The sequence below is a fragment of the Acanthopagrus latus genome, chromosome 23 (assembly GCF_904848185.1).
Source record: "Acanthopagrus latus isolate v.2019 chromosome 23, fAcaLat1.1, whole genome shotgun sequence".
NCBI classification, from domain to species: domain Eukaryota; kingdom Metazoa; phylum Chordata; class Actinopteri; order Spariformes; family Sparidae; genus Acanthopagrus; species Acanthopagrus latus.
Genome location: NC_051061.1, coordinates 22,193,737 through 22,212,916, shown reverse-complemented (window position 1 = coordinate 22,212,916; position 19,180 = coordinate 22,193,737). Strand labels below are relative to the sequence as shown.

At 42.7% G+C, this 19,180-nt stretch overlaps 1 protein-coding gene across 5 annotated transcripts; it reads left to right on the top strand.

The window, feature by feature from the left end:
• The first annotated feature begins 814 nt into the window (after nt 1–814).
• sstr3 (somatostatin receptor 3) lies at nt 815–18,377 on the top strand. 5 transcript variants are annotated; one of them, XR_005072943.1, is made up of 2 exons: nt 815–1,040; nt 10,789–11,121. XR_005072943.1 is itself a non-coding variant. In XM_037089436.1 (2 exons), exon 2 carries the CDS (start codon nt 16,226–16,228, stop codon nt 17,672–17,674), a length of 1,449 nt encoding a protein of 482 aa, XP_036945331.1. In that variant the 5' UTR covers nt 815–1,040; nt 16,143–16,225; the 3' UTR covers nt 17,675–18,377. The 5 variants fall into 5 exon arrangements, 4 of the variants coding, with proteins under 4 accessions (XP_036945331.1, XP_036945329.1, XP_036945332.1 ...); XM_037089436.1 differs by lacking the exon at nt 10,789–11,121 and adding an exon at nt 16,143–18,377; XM_037089434.1 differs by lacking the exon at nt 10,789–11,121 and adding an exon at nt 16,138–18,377.
• Nucleotides 18,378–19,180: the final 803 nt, after the last annotated feature.

The window sequence follows — 19,180 nt, the reverse complement described above, 5'->3', positions numbered from 1 at the left end:
CTCTCATTGTGTTGTGGATTTTTTTTTCACCCTGTGGTATCGAATTTTCATATTTTCAAGGTTGTGTAGCAAAGCAAGAAATGTAAGTGTCGTGACAACACTGATGTGAACTCTTGTGAAGTAATAAAACAGTTTAAATACGGTGCATGAATCGCTCCCACAGCAAAGAGTGATCACGTGACGGTGTAATGACCCGGTTCTGCCACAGCCAGAACTGTAACGCTGCTTAGATTAGTGGGTTTTTGAAAGATGTGGGCTAAAAAGCGTTACGTTGTGTTACTGATGTCACATGTCGCGTCACACACGCAGACCCATCATGAGGGAAGCGGTAAATTCTTTTGAGCGTCACGAAATGACCCGTTTCACCGTCGGAATCAGAACCATTCGGTCCAATAACATTTGGAAAAGTCTAGAAGATCCTCACGATTAAATGATATCTTCCCACTTTAATGTTAAGCGGGACGCTAAACCGGATCCAGGTGTTTTCACAGTGTGTTCACCTCACCTGACCCGGTTCTGCTGCAGAATCCACTGACCCGCCTGCAAATGCAGAGACAGCACCGAGTTCTGTTTGTGTTCTATTAGAAATAAAATTATAATAATAATAACAAATAAAAAGGGAATATGTTTTAAAAAGCAAAGTGTTGGACTCTGTTTCTCTACTGGACCACAAATGTTCTGAGTGGATCCTCTCCTCACGCACACACACACACGCACACGCACACGCACACACACACACCATAGGATTTTAACACCTCCTCCTTGACTCCGTGCAGCAGGCTGAGCTGTTACCTAGTTACAGGCGAGAGACGGAGCCGACCTGCTGCTGCTGCCGCCGCTCACACTCTCAGAGCACCAGCCGGTCCGACAAACACACCGGAGGGGAAGAACCGGGGCGGACGGCTGCAGGGATGAAGACAGAACCCGTCCTGACAGGGAGTAAAACGGCTGCAGCTGCTCGTCTTCCCGCGTTGTTTGCCCAGTGAATCCTGAAGCCTCAGCGGACAGAGACAGAGGTGTTTGGAAAGTCTCGGCTGGAGGTGAGTTCAACACATCCAGGAGGATCAGTGACGTTTCAGGTTCGATCCGCAGAGACTGGACCAGCAGCGGGACCGGTGCCTCCTCTCTCACCTGAGATCCTTCTAACGACAGCAGAAACACAATTTAATCTCATTTAAAAGCGTTTAATGACGCCAGAGGACGAGGAGACGTGTGACTACAGCAGCACAGTTAGTTAAATTAATAATTATCAGCTGATAGTTACTCTGTTTATTCAGTACAGCCCGACTGATACCGATATTAGTGAGCAAAGAAACTCCAATACTGATAAATTCTTATATTGTAATGAAGGTAGGTGCACAGCACAGGCAGGATATTTTTAATTTAACATTAAACTTTATCAGGGCTCGATATCGATCAATAGAAATCAAGGAGATTGATTGATAACTGATTTATACACCTGCAGTAAAACTTAAAATCCAGCGATTAAATGAGCCGCAGTCTGTTCAAGTTTTGTTTTTTTAAGATGAATTTCTAGGGCACATTACTTGATTATTTCCTTTTTTACATTTCCTCTCCACTTCATTTAAGTCGTATTTATATTAATTAATCAATTAATTGTGGCATGTTGTGGGCGGGACTCTGTGTGAGAGGATGCTGCACCCGATTTCTCAAATAGTTTAATTTTATCGGCAATATGATGGAAAAAAAAAAAAAGTTTGGATACATAAAATTCGTCAAACAGTTTGCAGCAGATTGTTAATTATCTGTCTCCTCCAGAAATATGATCTCAGCTTGTCTGCATGTTTCGGTCCCGGTGTGAACGTTACGCTATAACGATGTAAATTAAATGTGTTGTTAGTAGAGTATCATCTGCATAGAAGAGTATAATACACATTTCTGTTAATGACTCATTTCCAGCTGAGTTGCTTTGCGTTTTCACGCTGTTCTTGTTGTATTATGTATATTTTTTGTGCTGCTATGACACAGAATAGATGTTTAATCAGTAATTAGTGGATTTATTTAATTTACAGGACACGTTTACACCTTCGCTCCGCGCTCTTTACAGTATCCATCCCTCAATTCTCTCTTTGCTCGCCACCGTGAGACTTGAGTAAATATTTGTCTCTGATATCAGATTTCTTAGCCGTGTTGCCTCTGCAGAGACAGAGAGAGAGAAGTGAACTCAATACTGAGTCCTGAAACGCTTTTAGTGGCGGCTCGCGTTGCAGTCGGGAACAAGGTCGTCTCCAGCGGTGGTAATAAAGTCCAGTTTGATTTTCATTTTCATCCTCAGAGACCTTCCAGTAAATGTCTCTCCAGCCTGTATTTGTAGTCGCCGTCTGTGTGGATTGATGAGTGTCTACAGTTCATATCGGCACATATTTGATATTATATAGATATCTGTGACGGGCCAATATTAGCTGAACAAACTGATTGTGGTTCAAGGACGTCCAACCCACTTTCTCATTGTGGTTTCTGTGGTTTTGTTTACCCCTTTTTCATCTCTTTGCAATCATTCTGCATCTCTTTCTGCTCTATAGACCTCTGAATAAACCCTCGACTGAACTCAGAGATGATGGGTTTTGTAGTCCCGATCAATTTAAATCAACTAAGCAGAAGAAAATGGAACTCCTGTCTGATTTAGTTTTGGTTTTCGTGTATTTTAAGGAGGTTTGACGTTCTAAAAACGTTGTAGCCTGAACATGATGGAGCCGCTTCACCTTGTGATTCTTCCCTGTAAGCGAGAGATACTCCACTCGAGCATGATCCTGCCTCTTTTCACTCAGCGTAAGGGAACAAATCTTTAGAAAGAAGTCAAACAGGTCCTTGTGTCCTTGATTCTCAGCAGCATCTGTTCGTAGAAAAAAACCCAATTAACATCACTCTGTACGAGACGGATGACGTCTCCTCAGCTTCCACCTCAGAGGTAGATAATAAGGATGGAGTCAGTGTTATTACGCCGAGCTTCGCCTCGATTATTCATGTTTTTGTTTACAGGAACGCTGCGAGCATGCTTTGTCAGATTAATCATTCATGCAGACACACAGACTGGGAGCCGCTGCGTCTTGTTCCGAGGACTGTATCAGGAGCTTGTGGGAAGAAAACACGTTTTTTCCTGGAAAAAAAAAAAAAGAAATGTTCCCCACTGTGTTTGTGACAGATTACCATCTGATGTGATGTGTTCGAGCTCCTCTGAACTGAACAGAACTGAGCAGAACTGAACAGAACTGAGCAGAACTGAGCAGAACACATCACGTCTCCTACACGTGAAGCCACAAAATGCTGCAGCTTCATTTGTTTCTTTTTTTTTCACCAAGAATAGTAAAAAACAAAATGTGAGCATGATCCTGGAAACTGAGATTATAATGAATTCACACAACAAAATCATCCATCTATTCAAGAGTGAATCAGACACACACACACACACACACACACACACACACACACAGTCATCACAGGTGGGAAGTTAATCAGCACAACCCACGGCATCATTTCAGGCAGAATTGGCTTTTTTAAGAGGTGAACGAGGCAGAAACGCTGTTAAATCTCACAATCTGGAGCCTCGTTGCGTTCAGGAGCAACGACACGACTGTATGTGACTACATCTAAACTGTCTGACATCACAGGCTTCAACTGGCTGTTTTATGTAAATGCTCCTCGCAGTTTTATTCAGTCGTGGAGGGACGTTCAAGAGGCCAGCGCTCGGTGTCGCCAGGTGAGAGCGATGAAGCAGCGTCACGAAGAGTTAAATGATGTGAGGCGAAAAGAGTTTTCTGCTCTCTCTCTCTCAGGCTGACGGAGCTTTGAACTTGCTGTTAACGACCATCCAAAGTGTGAGCGACACTCTCCTCCTTCTCCTTCTTCTTCTTCTTCGTTATAGACAGTCAGTCTCATGTCAGTGTGTTTGAATGTGAAGCTTCAGACGGCAGATGGTCGTTGCAGACGCAGGAAAAATGCATTTCTTCACTGATGGGTAGAAAACGCCTCCACAACCATAGGAGAGAAGCTAATTTGCTAATTATACATGGAAGCAAGTAAATGAGCAGGTTGGCCCGACAGGTGTGTTGAATATATTGTTAGAATACACATGAATAAGGTTGTGGAGGTTTTCCCGGGCCATTGAACAGCCTCAGCAGTTTTGATTTTGAGCTCAAGTCTTGTTTTATTCAGTATTTTAATGTTAAACTTTAAAATACGAAGGGTTTGATGTGGCACAGTTGACATGATGGACTGTAGTGATGCTGTGTCGTTCATGGGTTTTTCATCACGTCATATCAAACCTATTTAAAAGATTTTTAAAAGTAGTTATGGATGCACATTGTTTCACAGCCAGGTCACTAATTTGCCAATGAAAAGGTTCAATCCAACACAAAAATGCAAATTTGTGTGAAGTTGTGTGAAGTTGAATATAATCGTGTGAAGAATTCATCTCGCGTTTGGTTTGAAAGTATCATTTCTCTGTCAACCTTCAGATGGAGAACTACTTCTTTTGTCCTTATTTTTTTTTGTTTTTGTTTTGTTTGACTCTTATAATTACTGTGCACAGCGACTTTCTGTCGCCTCTGAGCTGTGCACAGAAAGTTGCTCGGACGATTCAGAACGTTTCACCTTGTGGTCGAATCGATCCTGGAGCTTGGTCCGTGTCAGGAGCGATAGAAAAATCTCCTTGAAGCTCTGAACTGTGCGGCGTCTACAGTTTTTCAGATTCTCTTAAATCCACGTGTCCTCGCAGCACAGTTCAACGTGAAGATATTGATATAATCCAGAGAGACGGAGCTTTAATCCCTCTGTCAACTTTCTGTCTGTCATGCACTAGTCGTGATTTATTGCCGATTACGCCACAAACTAATTGCATTCATCTCACGCTCAGGAAGGAAAACTAGATCATCTGCTTATAGTTTAAAGAAGTCCAATTTAAAATCACCCAGGCATTAAATACATTAATCTTAAAACAGCTTCTTTAATCTGTGGAGCGAAGTCGTCCACACCAGCAGCAGCAGCAGCAGCAGCAGCAGCAGGAGGAGGCTTCCAGCAGACGGACCTCCTGCTGGGAGTTTCAAGGAGAGGAAGGTCTCCAAAAAGAAAAAAGTGAAGAGCGTCCTCTTTAAAATATTCATCCATCAACGTGCCGAGCCACAAGTCTCTGACTTATTCAAGGACTGAGGGTTGGTTCTGAATAATGACCGCAACAGATTCAGGGGCTCTTGTGATCCTCAGCAGCACCGAGCCCACACACACACACACACACACACACACACACACACACACACTGGACCCACGGTCAGAGTGTGTGTGTATCATATTCTATTACTTTTAAAATATATATATATATATATGTATATATATATATATATATATATATATATATATAAGTGTTTGAACGAGCTTCTTCCCACGCAGATATAAAACAAGTGGCCACACATGCAGACACACAGAAATCTGCATGTTGTGATGGCAACAACTGTAGGCGGTCTGCTGTGGAGCTTAAACAACGAGCCGGAAAACTCGTTTTTTTTAATTCAATCGTAATCAATGAATTGTTTAATTAAAAGGATTTACTGTTTTCATCATCGAAGGTTTTCAGCCCAGTTGTGAGAATGAAACGTCTGAACTGGACTTTTGTTTCCACGCTGTGGGTGTGATAAACATTTTATAGACCAAATAATAAATTAAATTAATTGATAAAGACGACGGTTTCTTTACGTTTCTGGTATTTATGTACGCGGCTCACGAGGTGATTTAGATACTATAGAGGAGCTCCGTTTCTAGCAGTTTATTAGTGTTTTTGCTTCCTTCGCTGTGCAGTTTCGGAAAAATCTCCGCATAAAAACTAAACCTTCAGCTCCAGATCTGGACGTCAACACACAGCTGTCGTCATCAATTAATCCACCAGTTTGTTTCTTAACCTGTTATTTTCTCTATAAATTGACTGAAAACATTGAAAAAACCTCAACTTGTTTCCTTTTCAATGATAAAAAACTGAGAAAAGCTGGAAAAACACAATCAAAAAGCTGTTACAAAGGGATATTTTCCGGAAAAATGAATGCCTTTGCTCATCAGCTACACCTGTAAATGCTCCTACCATCCTCACAGTTATTAATTTCTTGTATTTACTATAAAATAATTATTTACAACACGACTCAGAGCGCCACAAACATCCGTGAACCACAACAGATAAAAGCTCTGCAGCCTTTTCAAACGTCCAACGATACGTACTGTTCAGCGTTGAACTTTCTGCACCGTGTCCTCTTTCTCTCCATCAGCATATAATTCAGACACTGTTAATCTTTTTTTTTTTTAATCGAAAATAAACCCACAAAGAAAACAAAGTGTGACACCACTGAGCTTATGTTCATTTTGATGTGTGAAAGGCGACACGCGGTGTGAAACGCGTCGGCGGCGCGCGGCCTTGAACAGACGCTCAGTCTGAACGATCTGACGAACCGACCGCACGAAGTGTCAAATGTTTTTGTACTCGCCGATAACAGAAACAATAACGTGAAAAGCAGAATTATAACAAGATTTATAATAAGAAGCTGAAGACTTGAATGAAAAACATCAATCGCTCTCAGGACGCAGCTGTGCATCAGACAAAAAGTTTTACTGACGGAGACGTTCAAAAATATTCTGTCGATCGTCACGATGTTTAGATTGATGTGTTGTAGTTAATAAGAAGTGAAAATTACCTTTTTATTAACACCTTCATGGATGTTACATCACTATAAACCTCAAACACAGTTACTGTATGTTCGACAGATGATTCTCTACATCAGTTTTAATAAAGTGCCCTGGAGACGTGACGGGAAAGAGAAGAATTTGAGGGAGAAATTTGTAAAACTGGTGCCAGAATTTGAGTTAAAAAACTAAAAAAACAAACCAAACTGAACATCATCAACAGAATGTGAAGAAACAGCGACACAACTTTTTAGCACCCGTTGTGGGTCGTGACCGTGACCACGAACAACAACAACAACAACAACAAAAAGAGTCCGGTTCTTTTACATCGGGACGCTGAACAAAGAACATAAAAGACGACTGAAGATTTTAAAAGCGAGAGCTTGGGTGAAGCATCTGTGCTGTTGCCATGGTTACCGCCAGATTAATACGCCGTTCATTAACCCGTTGACTCGGATAACGTTTGATGGTGATCACAGCGTTTCTCGACGGCCTTGGTCCAACGTCGCTCCGACAGAGACGTGTAAGAACCGTTTAACGCACTGAGAGGTCAACGTCTTGTTTTATAACGTGCAACACACGTATAGATTGTTTATCCGACCTACTGTGGTTGTAACCTTCGTTTCTTCAGGTTTTCAAGGTGAGAGAAAACAAACGTGTTGTTTAAACAGCTCCGCTAACGCGACCCTGTCGTGTCAGTCGCGTTTGATTGGATTCTCTGAAACGAGAGGACATTTTTTTAAACGTCTGCGTCACAGGAAATATAAAATGATCATAAACAGCCGGAGAACAAAGTTCACATGTTCCCCTCATTTTGTGTTTTATTATTTTTCTCACTGTCCGTCAGCTGCACATCAGATAAAAGAAGAGAGGCGTTTATCTCAGCAAACTGATTTATTTTTTTATTGCGGGCCACTTCGGGACATTCAGCCTCTCGTTATCTGGCTGCTCGACGCTCAACATTGTTCAGCACGATCAACCAGAATATATGACTGCAAAGTACATTTCTCGAAATTACACACCAGTTTAAACTTTCTGTAAATATCCTCAAAGCTGTCCTGTCTGCTGATGAACAGTCCTACGTTAGTTTGAAGTTTTACAAGTGTTTTGATTGTGGGGATATTGGACTCTGATATCGTCTCACGTCTATCGCAGCGCTGTTGTTTCCGCTCTACTTTAGGTTTAGACACAACACCTCCTGATTATTGGTGAGGAAAAGACCACGTTTTGGTTTTTGGCATTTTTTTGTCACCACACCGTCTGGAAATTGTCCCCAAGTCTCCACCAGAATATCCAGCGGTGTCACTCTTATGAATGTTGAAACTCAAACAGGCCACGGTCGCTGGATTGAAAGTAATAAAGACGTAATGTGATTTGGACGTGTCAACAAGGCACCGAGCTGCAAAGAACGACCGCTGCGCTTCAGATTTGTTCTGAGAAAACAAACCCGGTGTGTAAACTCTGTGAACCGGAGCGCCTGTGTCGATGGGAGCTTCGTGTCCGGGCGACGCGACGCGGCTCCTCCCCGAAAATACTCAGAAGCTTTCAAGTGCTGCGGCTGTCAGAGACTCTGACCTTTGTGATGGATGCTCAGCTCAGCGGTGCAGCGGAGCCTCACGGCTGAGATGTTGGCATTTCCGCTCCTGCAGTCGAGCTGCAATCGAGCCTGTGTGAGGGGAAAAAAATAAATTCCCTCACCTGCACTCACCTTCAGCTTATCAGCAGCAGCGTTCTGGTGCTGATTTAAGTGAATATGTGACGTCTGGTGCTCCTGACTGAGAAAACAAACCTGAGTGGAAACACGTTAAGCTCATTTAATAACATTTAATAAATAGTTTTTTAGACGCTATATTTCCTCTCTGACACAGACGAACGTGGCGTCACAACGTTAGTCCACCGTATCTTGGATAATAGGCGGCTACCGACATCGTGGGTGTTTTAGAAATGTGCTGATTTAGTCAATTAAATCCTCTCCTGTGGGGGAAACACAAGAAAACACCAAAACAAACAAGCTCAGACTGTTGAGATGCTTTCAGAAAGATTATAAACGTAGAAGAGAGTAGAGTCGTCATGATAGTGTGACAATGTGACAAAATACGCATTTAAGGAGTTTAAAGAAAAAGAATAAAGTCAGAGTGTTACATGATTAATTAGGAGTAATAATTAAATATTTATACACCAAAACACACATAAATGTGTTGACATACACATTAATAAACACTTATAGTTGCTTCAACCCCATTAAAATGTCATTTAATGTGCTCATGAAATATTCACGAGGGTTTTATGTGAGGTGATATCTTGTTTTTATGGGAGCACTTAATAAATAAAGAAGACAAAGAGCTCAAAGTGGTCGACGTCGAACAGCAGAGAGCAAAATCTGATGAACAAATGGTGGAAAGTGAAGCCGCGGTGTTGAGGTTATGAAGCTGTTCGCTCTCGTTTAAAGTCCACTCGACTGTTTTCATTGTGTCGAGCGGGAGCAGCGTTTACACAGTGAAGTGTTGATGAAGCTCGGCGACGTCGTCGAGTGTTTTTCAAAGGGTAAAATGAGATTTCTTCAAAACAAATGAGTTACTGGGCAGCAAGCTCGCAGAGAAATTGAGCTCTTGAGCTGATTAAAGTCAGAGCGGCATCAGACTGACGAGTCGGATACACTTCAGAGTTAGAGAGCGGCAGATAACGACGGGACATACGTGACGATCGTCTGATTATCTTTGATTCATCGTCGAGTTTCAGCAGGTTCTGACGTTTTGTTTGATGATTAAGTGATTTCATCATCCGTCATTTCAAACACAGACGGACATTCAAAGAGGGTTGATTGAATCAAGAAAAGATTCATGTCCTTGTTTTGGTTTTTTAAATGAACTTTTATCGAGTGGTCTCAGTTTCCTCAGACTTAACTTCATTAAAAGTGAGATGGGAAATCATAAAATGCTGAGTTGAGTCCCTTCAGACAATCAGTGACAAAACAAATTTATCTTTAGAGTATAAACGATCGTCTAGACGCCATGAAAACTCTTCCAACTAATTCAACTTTAAGTATTTCTTGACATCTTTAATAAGTATTGTAATACAATTTCAAAAGATTAAATCAAAAGTTGTTGCATAAATCTGAAGCCATTTTAAATCCGGTGCGATAGTTTCTATCGCGTGTTGAATCATTTCCGGACGGTGAGCTCATTTAAAATAACACCGAACTGTTTGAACAAAGTGTTTACAGTGAAACGTTCCACTAACATCAGAATTCCACTGTGGGAAAAAAAAAAACATTTGCTTCCCGTTGTTCCCGTTTACAGTTGTTCCACAGAAGAAGAAATGAGCGGCGCTCCTTCATGTCTCAGATAAGGACACGTTCACCTTCAGCAGCTCTGATAGCCGACGGGAAAAAAAAGGAAATACAGAGCGACTCGTAGTTTGTTTGATTCGTCTGAGATTGTTTGAATAAACAGCGAAGTTGTGTTTGTGCCCATGATGATCTAAAGAAGGCAGGTTCAAACTGAAGCAGGTCTCAGTTCAGCCAGAGCAAATCCACAATAAATACAAATACATACGATAGATTTGAAGTCTTTTAATTTACATCACAGGCTGCAGCGTTTCCTTCTGTGTCGTCAACAAATAATTAAATAATAAAGTTTTACGCCACATCAACAAACCAAAAAATGCAACTCAGATGAATCCTGAACATCACAGCTGACAGAGTAAGAAGAACAGATCTGTGCACAAGTCAAACAAAAAGAAAGAGAATAAAAGATTTTAGTGCTTATTTTCTCAGAATTGATCCGCCGGTACAAACTGTCTCCTTCAGGAGTAAACAAACCCGGATGCTTCTAACATGAAAACTGCATGTTCGTAGAGAAGATCACTGAATGTAAACACACTAAACCGCAGCTACTGACAAAAACAACACAACGACAAATAAAAACCTGGTTGATTAGATTCACATCTTGATCATTTTCACTGTAGCTTTTTAAATCTGTATTTGCTTTTTCTGTCTTTGTTTTCAGCTTTATGTCTTTTTTGTCGCCCTGAAAACTGAGTGTGATATCAACAACACATCAGCAGGTCATTAAATAAATTAAACATGTTTTCATTGAATGTTTTCTTCAGGTCAAACAGCGTCTGGTCAGTGATTTAAAACTTCAAGCTGCCTGAATCTGAATCTGAATCCTGATCGAGGCATTAAGATAAAATGCAGCTCCGTCGGCAGCGAGTCAGCGGATGAACGAAGCGGCGTGAATAACAGCGTGACCACGAGAGATGAGTCCTCGATACGTCAGCCAATCAACAGATGCAGACATCACAGGAGACAAATATAGATCATTTATCTCAAATGTCCTCGTTCGTCACATGTTGTTGACATCAAATATTCTTCAGCTGCACGCGGCCACAAAAGGTTTTGATCATCTGATTGTCGTCATTCAGATTATATATCTCTGTGTCGTGGGAGAAACTCGTGACAGCTGAAGAAAAGAGAGCGACAGGTGAGCAGACAGGTGAGGAGACAGGTGAGGAGACAGATGAACAGACAGGTGAGGAGACAGGTGAGCAGACAGGTGAGCAGACAGGTGAACAGACAGGTGAGGAGACAGGTGAGCAGACAGGTGAGGAGACAGGTGAGCAGACAGGTGAGCAGACAGGTGAGGAGACAGGTGAGCAGACAGGTGAGGAGACAGGTGAGCAGACAGGTGAGCAGACAGGTGAGGAGACAGATGAGCAGACAGGTGAGGAGACAGGTGAGCAGACAGGTGAGCAGACAGGTGAGCAGACAGGTGAGGAGACAGGTGAGGAGACAGGTGAACAGACAGGTGAGTAGACAGGTGAGGAGACAGGTGAGGAGACAGGTGAGCAGACAGGTGAGGAGACAGGTGAGCAGACAGGTGAGCAGACAGGTGAGGAGACAGGTGAGCAGACAGGTGAGGAGACAGGTGAGCAGACAGGTGAGGAGACAGGTGAGGAGACGTTATAATCCCAGGATGTCTCGCTGCTCTGTGACAGTTTACAAAGCGGGTTTGAGGCTCCTGAAAGGTTCCCCGGCTTGTTCGCCATAAGATGAATGAGATGGAATGAAATATTGCAAATACAGTGCAGATATTAAACTTCAGGCTGTCTGAGACGAGCGACGTGGACAGTGAAGGTCGATAAATTGATTTCACTGTGATGTGATCGATGTGGCAGCTGCTCCACAGAGACGGTTTGAAAAGAGGTTCATTTCACGCCGAGGCCGCTCGTCCTTGTTCTCCTGATTCAGTCGAGGAAATGTCAGAAGAACTCTGATTTTTGTTTCCCTCTCACACTGGCTTTTACTCCAAGGCCTGCTGGAGTCGTCAGTGTTTTTGTGACTTCTCTCAACAGAGACGAGAAAGAAGTTTGATGCCTGTATAGAATATTATCGATTTCAGGTTTTTTTTAATCAGGTGGCCGGAGAGACACTTACAGGCTGATTTGGTGGCTGTTGATCGTCAGTGAGGTTGCATTCGGCAGGCAAACTGATCCTGGATCGAACGTGGTTTGGGTTTCATGCAGACGTGTCGCTTCTTATTCACATTGTTTATATTCTGCCTTCGAAATCTTTGTAAGTTTCGACGGATGAAAACTAATTTTCTCGGCTGCTCCTTTTGTGTTTTGAGACAACAAACTTAACTCTGCTTGTTCCTCAAGAGACTGTCATGAAAAGAAACGCTCTCGTCAACTCACAAAGCTTAAAGGCTTGCTGACGTTAAAAGCACATTTCTGTTTTTTTTTAATTGGAAATACGGCGTGTTTGCACATTTCAGCGTTTGAAAGGCATCAGATTGTTAAATGTGTTCTGATAAAAGACTCAAGGTGTTTTTTTCATTTCTTTGAGCCAAATACAAATAACACTGACATGACTCGTGTCAAAGGTTTCACTTAATTGCAAATTCCAATAAATCTGCCTCAAAGTTTTCTCACAATAACTCGAAAAAAAAAAATTCTGAAAATTCTTAAGTTTAGTTCGTTCAGTTTTTTTTTTTATTATTGGTCCATTTAAAGACATTATGGACATTTTAGCTCTGACAGTTTGACTCGGATAATTTTCACAACAGAAAAAAACAAAACAAACCAAAACAAAAGCATATAAAATGATTATATATTGGATTTATTTTAAGAAGAAATCTTATAAGAGTTGAGGAATATATGAGAAATATCTTTGCAGTCCACATTTTTGACTTTCTTATCCCCAGGTGAGCTTAAACTACAGGTGAGGAACTTCTTCACCATGAGTAGTAGTAGGAAATTATAAGTTATTTGTTGTGCCTGGAAATAAAAAAAAACTCCATATTGTGCGTCCCTAAAAATGATAAATCTGACGTCACACTGCAGTAAGTGATTGTTGTTATTGTACTAGAAAATCTATCTCAATACATTTCAACACCGACATGGTTCAAAAGACGAGAAATTAAATTGATGTCTCCATTTATTTTTTCCCTTCCCATACATCTCAGATGTGTGGCAGCGGCGAGGAGGTAATTAGCAGTGAAGTTGCAGCGGCGCTCAGGAGGGTAATGATGCTGCAGACACACAGTGGTTCAGTGATTTGTTTGTTGATTTAATAATACAACTTGTGGTGAAATGTGCTGTGTGAAAACAAAAGCATGTGATTTAGAAATACGAGAGTTGAGCCCACAGCGATCAAAAAAAAAAAAAAAATCACAACGTCTGATCCTGGTGACCAAAAAAAAACATGTTTACAACGAGAAACAGAGGAAGTAGGTGGAGATAACGCTGACAGGGTGAGTGGCAGAGACAGAGAAAACACAGGATGCAGATAAAAAGATGACAAGCAGACGGGATAATGGTGGAAATGAGCTGATGAGACTGGAAACAATAAAGATGCATGTTTGCAGGTAGATCGATTTGACCACAGCAGCTATATTTGGCCCCTATTGATAGAGCAGGCAGATTAAACACGGTGTGTTCCCACGCATGAGTGATCCTGCGCTGATAATCGACATTTCATCAGCAACCCAGCAGTGGTGTGGTTAACCTGAACTGGGAGCTCGGGGAGAGGAGAGTCAGCTGGAAGGCAGCGCAGGTGAGACAGCGACCTCAGGAGACTCACGCTCGGTAAACAACTTCCACTCTCCTCCTCCTCCTCCGACCGACTGCTGAAGCAACAGCTGGTGCAGTCGCCCACATGTCCGCACCGCAAAAACACTTTGGTCCGCATGAAATTAATTAAAACTACTACACGGATTTTTAAAAATGAATGTTGTATATTCATTTGTATGTTAGCAGCGTAACAGTGATAAACAGGGTGGAGTCGTCAGCGTAGAGTCGCAGTTTGGTCAGTGTTGGAAAAGCTTGTCCTCAACATCTGTCTGCCTGTTTGTCCCTTCCAGCTATGACATGGAAATTAATTTTGTACATTCATGTTCCCCAGAGGCTGATTGCTGGGAGTTTTATCTACATTGTGCTGCATCATGTCTTTCAACTACTTTTTGGGTGATTTTTTTGTAGTTTAACAACTCAGTTTACAAACTACAATTTTGGCCGATAACATGTTTGTTTTTTTTTTAATTAAAAAAAAGATCTATATAATATATATTTTATTTTATCTTTATTTGATGACAAATTTGACGACAAAGTTGACCCGAACCCTTTTTACTGTCGGTGAAGATGTTTTTAGTGCCAAACAGAACTGGCTGTCTGATAAAAACTTTGAGAGACGGCTCGCGTGTCGTGTCAACAAGCGATTCTGCCCTGACATCTAGTTCTAGTGTTAGAAGTTCCTGTGATGTTGACCAAAAATGTCAGCTTTTGTTCTTTAAGAAATAAAACTTGAGCTGAGAGACACATTTCTGTTGGCATGTCCTCACTATCTCTCTGCCTGTTTCTCCCTTTATGCTAAGATAAGATATTCTAGCTGCTAGCAGTAGCTTCATATTCAGCTTACAAACATGAGAGTGGTATCAGCGCTCCAAAATTTTCCCCTCCAAAGTCTCGAAGTGTGTTTACGATGCAGATGGAATCATTTCCTCAGACATACATTAACACTGATGTGAGGAAAGATCCATAACATCATTTGAGGCGCAGTGTGATGGCACAACCATTAAGGCATTCTCATTTCATTCCACTCTTCACTGGCTGCACAGCTGTCTGCAAGGAAAAAAAGTCACATCCCAATAAAAACATCACGAGCAGAAGAAAGAAATATTTCCGACCATCTCCTTTATTTTTTCTCCCCCAGATTGCTTTTTTTTTTTTTTTAAAAAAAAGAAAAAACCCAGATGTGTCCTGAGCTTCACTGATAGAAGGTTATTGTCACCTCAGTGACGACGGCTACAGAGTCTATTATAAGAAAAAAAAAAGGCATTCAAGCTCTCTGCCTTCCTGGAGTTCAATTTCAAAAGACACGACCTGAACAAGAAAGAAAAAAACAACAAATATAAAGTGTGCACCTTTTTCTCAGAACAGAGTAGTTTCCCTGATTTCAGCACATTGTCACATTAATCATTTTTCAATATCCTCTAATTCCTCGTGATTGCGGATGTTTCACATTCAATTTGGCAATTTGGATCACCATGGAAACTAGAGAATGAGAAAACCCGGAGATCAGTGTCGTAAATCAAACACGAGCAAATAAACTGGCAACACATGGCAGGAAAACAAGAGCAGATCCGTCTCTTCTCTGCTCGTTTGAAATTGTTTCAGAGACAGAAAAGAATACATACTCTGCTCATCCTTTTGTGATGAGTGAGAGATAACAAAGAAATAACAGTTCAGGTTGAATCTCAAGCCTGGTGCTTCATGCAGCCACTGAAGGACTCTTTCATAACAGGGATCACATCCATATACTGGCTTCCCACACTGAGCTGAAAATGTACTTTAACTAAATGATCAGTTATTGAGCAGATACGGTGACAAACGGCAGAAGACGATGTGTAAAACTGATGAGCTGTGACTCACAACACGTGCTTCTTCATATGTTTATTTTCTTTGGCACTGAACTCCTTCACGCCGACATCGACGTGTTCAGCTCGGCGACTGATCGCTGTTACTCACTCCAAAATATTCAGTGTCTCAACTAGAAGCTTCATTTAATCTTTGATGGGTCACAGAACCTGGAAGCTGTTGACAAATTATTGTGATTGTTATTAATATAGAAGTGCTAAAGAACATCTCGGGGGAAGTGAATTACTAATTATTTGAGCTTAAAACTTGAGTTTCTAAAGCAGCTGTTGATACCATATTGTACTCTAAGATGGACTCTAGAAATTAAACATATAGAAGAAAGAGGCACTGATGGATTCTCATACACTCGCCATGTGCGTGCCAGCTCTCTATCAACGCTGACCTCTGAATATCTGTAAGAAGTGACCTGTCTAATGTCGTTACTGTTTATGGCATCAGAGCTCTGGTCTCCAATTGATCTGGGATCTAACATAAATGTCAGCTGTTTGGTTGGGTAACTAATTGATTTTTCTGCTCCGACAGAACAGATGGGCGGGAGCTGAGACGGCAGGAGGACGAAGCAACTTGAAAGAGCAACATCCGTTGGTGTTGCCTCGCTGCCCGTGGGCTGATGGAGATGACGGACGAAATGTGGGAGAATGGCAGCTTCGCCAGCCCCTCGCCGGGACTCCCCCTGTTTCTCCTGGTGTTGAACGACAGCGAACTGAACGAGACGCTGTTCAACATCACCAACGGCACCGCCACAGAGGTCTCCTCCGGTCCCAGCGTGGAGGGCGTCCTCATCTCACTCATATACATCATCGTTTGCATCATCGGCCTGGGTGGAAACACTTTGGTGATCCACATCGTGCTGCACTACTCCAAGATAGAGTCTGTCACCAACATCTACATCCTCAACTTGGCCATCGCCGACGAGCTCTTCATGCTCAGTCTGCCTTTCCTGGCGGTTCAGAACAGCCTCCAGTCATGGCCGTTCGGCTCCTTAATGTGCCGTCTTGTCTACACCGTCGACTCCATCAACCAGTTCACCAGCATCTTCTGCCTGACTGTGATGAGCATCGATCGTTACCTTGCCGTCGTCCACCCTATCCGGTCCTCGAAGTGGAGGCGCCCTCAGGTGGCCAAAGTGGTGAACGGGACAATCTGGGCTCTGTCGTTTCTCGTTGTTCTGCCTGTGGTCATCTTCGCCAACGTCCAGAAGCCAGGCGGCAACTGCAACATTGCCTGGCCGAACCCGGCTAACATCTGGCAAGCGGCTTTCATAATTTACACCTCGACCGTTGGGTTTGTCTGCCCTCTTCTTATCATCTGCCTCTGCTACCTGCTCATAGTCTTCAAGATCCGCAGCTCGGGCAAAAAGGTACACGCCACCTCAACCAAGCGAAGGAAGTCGGAGAGGAAGGTGACGCGCATGGTTGTGATCATCGTAGCCATGTTTGTCTTCTGCTGGCTGCCTTTCTACGCCCTCAACATCATCAACCTGCTGGTGTCCCTGCCCGGTGAGTACCAGGGTCTCTACTATTTCGTCGTAGTGCTCGGCTACGCTAACAGCTGCGCCAACCCCATCCTCTACGGCTTCTTGTCGGACAACTTCAAGAGGGGTTTCCGGAAAGCCCTCTGCCGCTCCACGAGGAAGGTGGAGAACCACGAGCCCATGGAGCGCCAGCAGCAGCAGCAGCAGCAGCAGCAGGACGAGGGGAGGACGGCGCTCATGCCCAGGGAGAGCCTGAGGCGAGCGATCAGGGACGAAGAGGAGGACGACGAGGAAGACGTCTCGGAAATGACCGAGATCTACAGAATCGCACAAAACGGCAACAGCAGCTTCCAGCCGCAGTGCTCACAGCCGCTGTTCTTGGAAAGAGGAGCGACTCCGGGAGCGACGGAGCCGTCGACGCCGGACAGGAGGGACAAAACTGGGGACGTGAAAGGGAAAGATCCGGTCAACGGGTCCATGCTGACCGTACCGTTGCTTCTCAATGGCACCAAAAACGGGAGCATTAAAACTCTGCCAGAGGAAAACTTGGAACAGAGCGCATCACTTGAGATAAGTTACTTATAGTATAAAACACGGACCGCGTTGGACCTGAACTGAACTCAGTATTACGACACCCGACTCTGATCCACAACACATGGAGCCAAATATACATACGAACACTTTAGAAACACTCAGGCGGGCCTTTAGAACCGCTACTTTTTGATCAGTGGACTCATTTGAAAGAAGTTTTACCAACACACAGAATGTATTACTGTTAATATTGTGTACATATGCATGGCTGAATGTACAGAGTGGTGCCTTTAATTTAAGTTTATCAGACGTATCTTGTTGATCGTTGTGCAATGTGACAATCGTTTGCTCGAATTGAACTGTATTTGAGCTGAAGTCGACGTTCACCGCAGCCATCTACACATTAACATTTACAACACGGCTATTTCTTTACTTCAGAGACGAATCCCAAGCCCGAATGTGCTGCTTGTCGGATTTAAGGGGAATGTAACTGCTGCCAGGATTGTTATCAGAGGCGGTGGAGGTGGATAGTGGATGTACAAAGCATAGGAAAATATTGAAATCAAGAAAAGTGCTTTAGTCCGGGTTAAAGGAACATAGTAGTTTCAGTTAAATGTTAATAAAACATGGAGCGTGCACAGAGGCTGTCATCCCATCTCTCATCCCATTTCCTGTCACTTGTAAGCTGTAAAGATAAAATAAAGCCAGCACAAAACTTAGATCTATATATATATTTAAAACATGTAAATAAACCTGTTCTGTCTCACACTTCAAACTGCTTTTGACTTTTCTTGTTTCAAACTAAGACCACAAACTTTCCCTAAAGAAGCAGCTGATCACGTCATTTTGTAATCTTATCCAAAACCCGGTTTACTTTGCATCCTCTATGTTTGTTCCAACTTTCTGAACTAGCCAAACTTTTGGGAAAGGCTCGTTTCAGCCTGATGAATGCCCAAAAATGTCCTCTCATAACATAACTAACGCCCCTCAAATTAGCAGCGTATTGCTTCCTGTCCAGTTTCGTTTAGGGGAAGTTTTAATTCACAAACGTGTGAATAAGTGGTGTCAGGATAGTGGTGATCAGACTGGAGGTACAATTTCATGCTGCATTCACCTTCAATATGGGAAACAACAACAACAACAGCAGCAGCAGCTGCCGAGCTGGCAACACTTACCTGGTCGCTAATCGTCTGAGCAAGATGATTATGATTAATTTCAAAGACATACAAACAAGCCTGAGGGTTCTAGAAACGTTGTGTAAATACGTCAGAGGACCTGAAACTATTAGAAAAATCTTACCTTGAAGCTGCTGATGTGTCATCAGAGCATCTTTACACTCCAGACACTCGGAGACATGAAGAGGGGGAACGATTTGAAGCGAGGTGAAAGGCGAAGAACGTCTCTTAACTGAAGCGGTACTTGACAAATATGAAATACGCGGGGACGTGACCGTCACACACAGATATTAGATGGGAGAATATTATACCCTGCAGTCGGGGACGTTGCAGTCGGCGGCTCTAAGAATCAGCTGTCAGAGTGAGCGGACTGTCCTTATCTCAT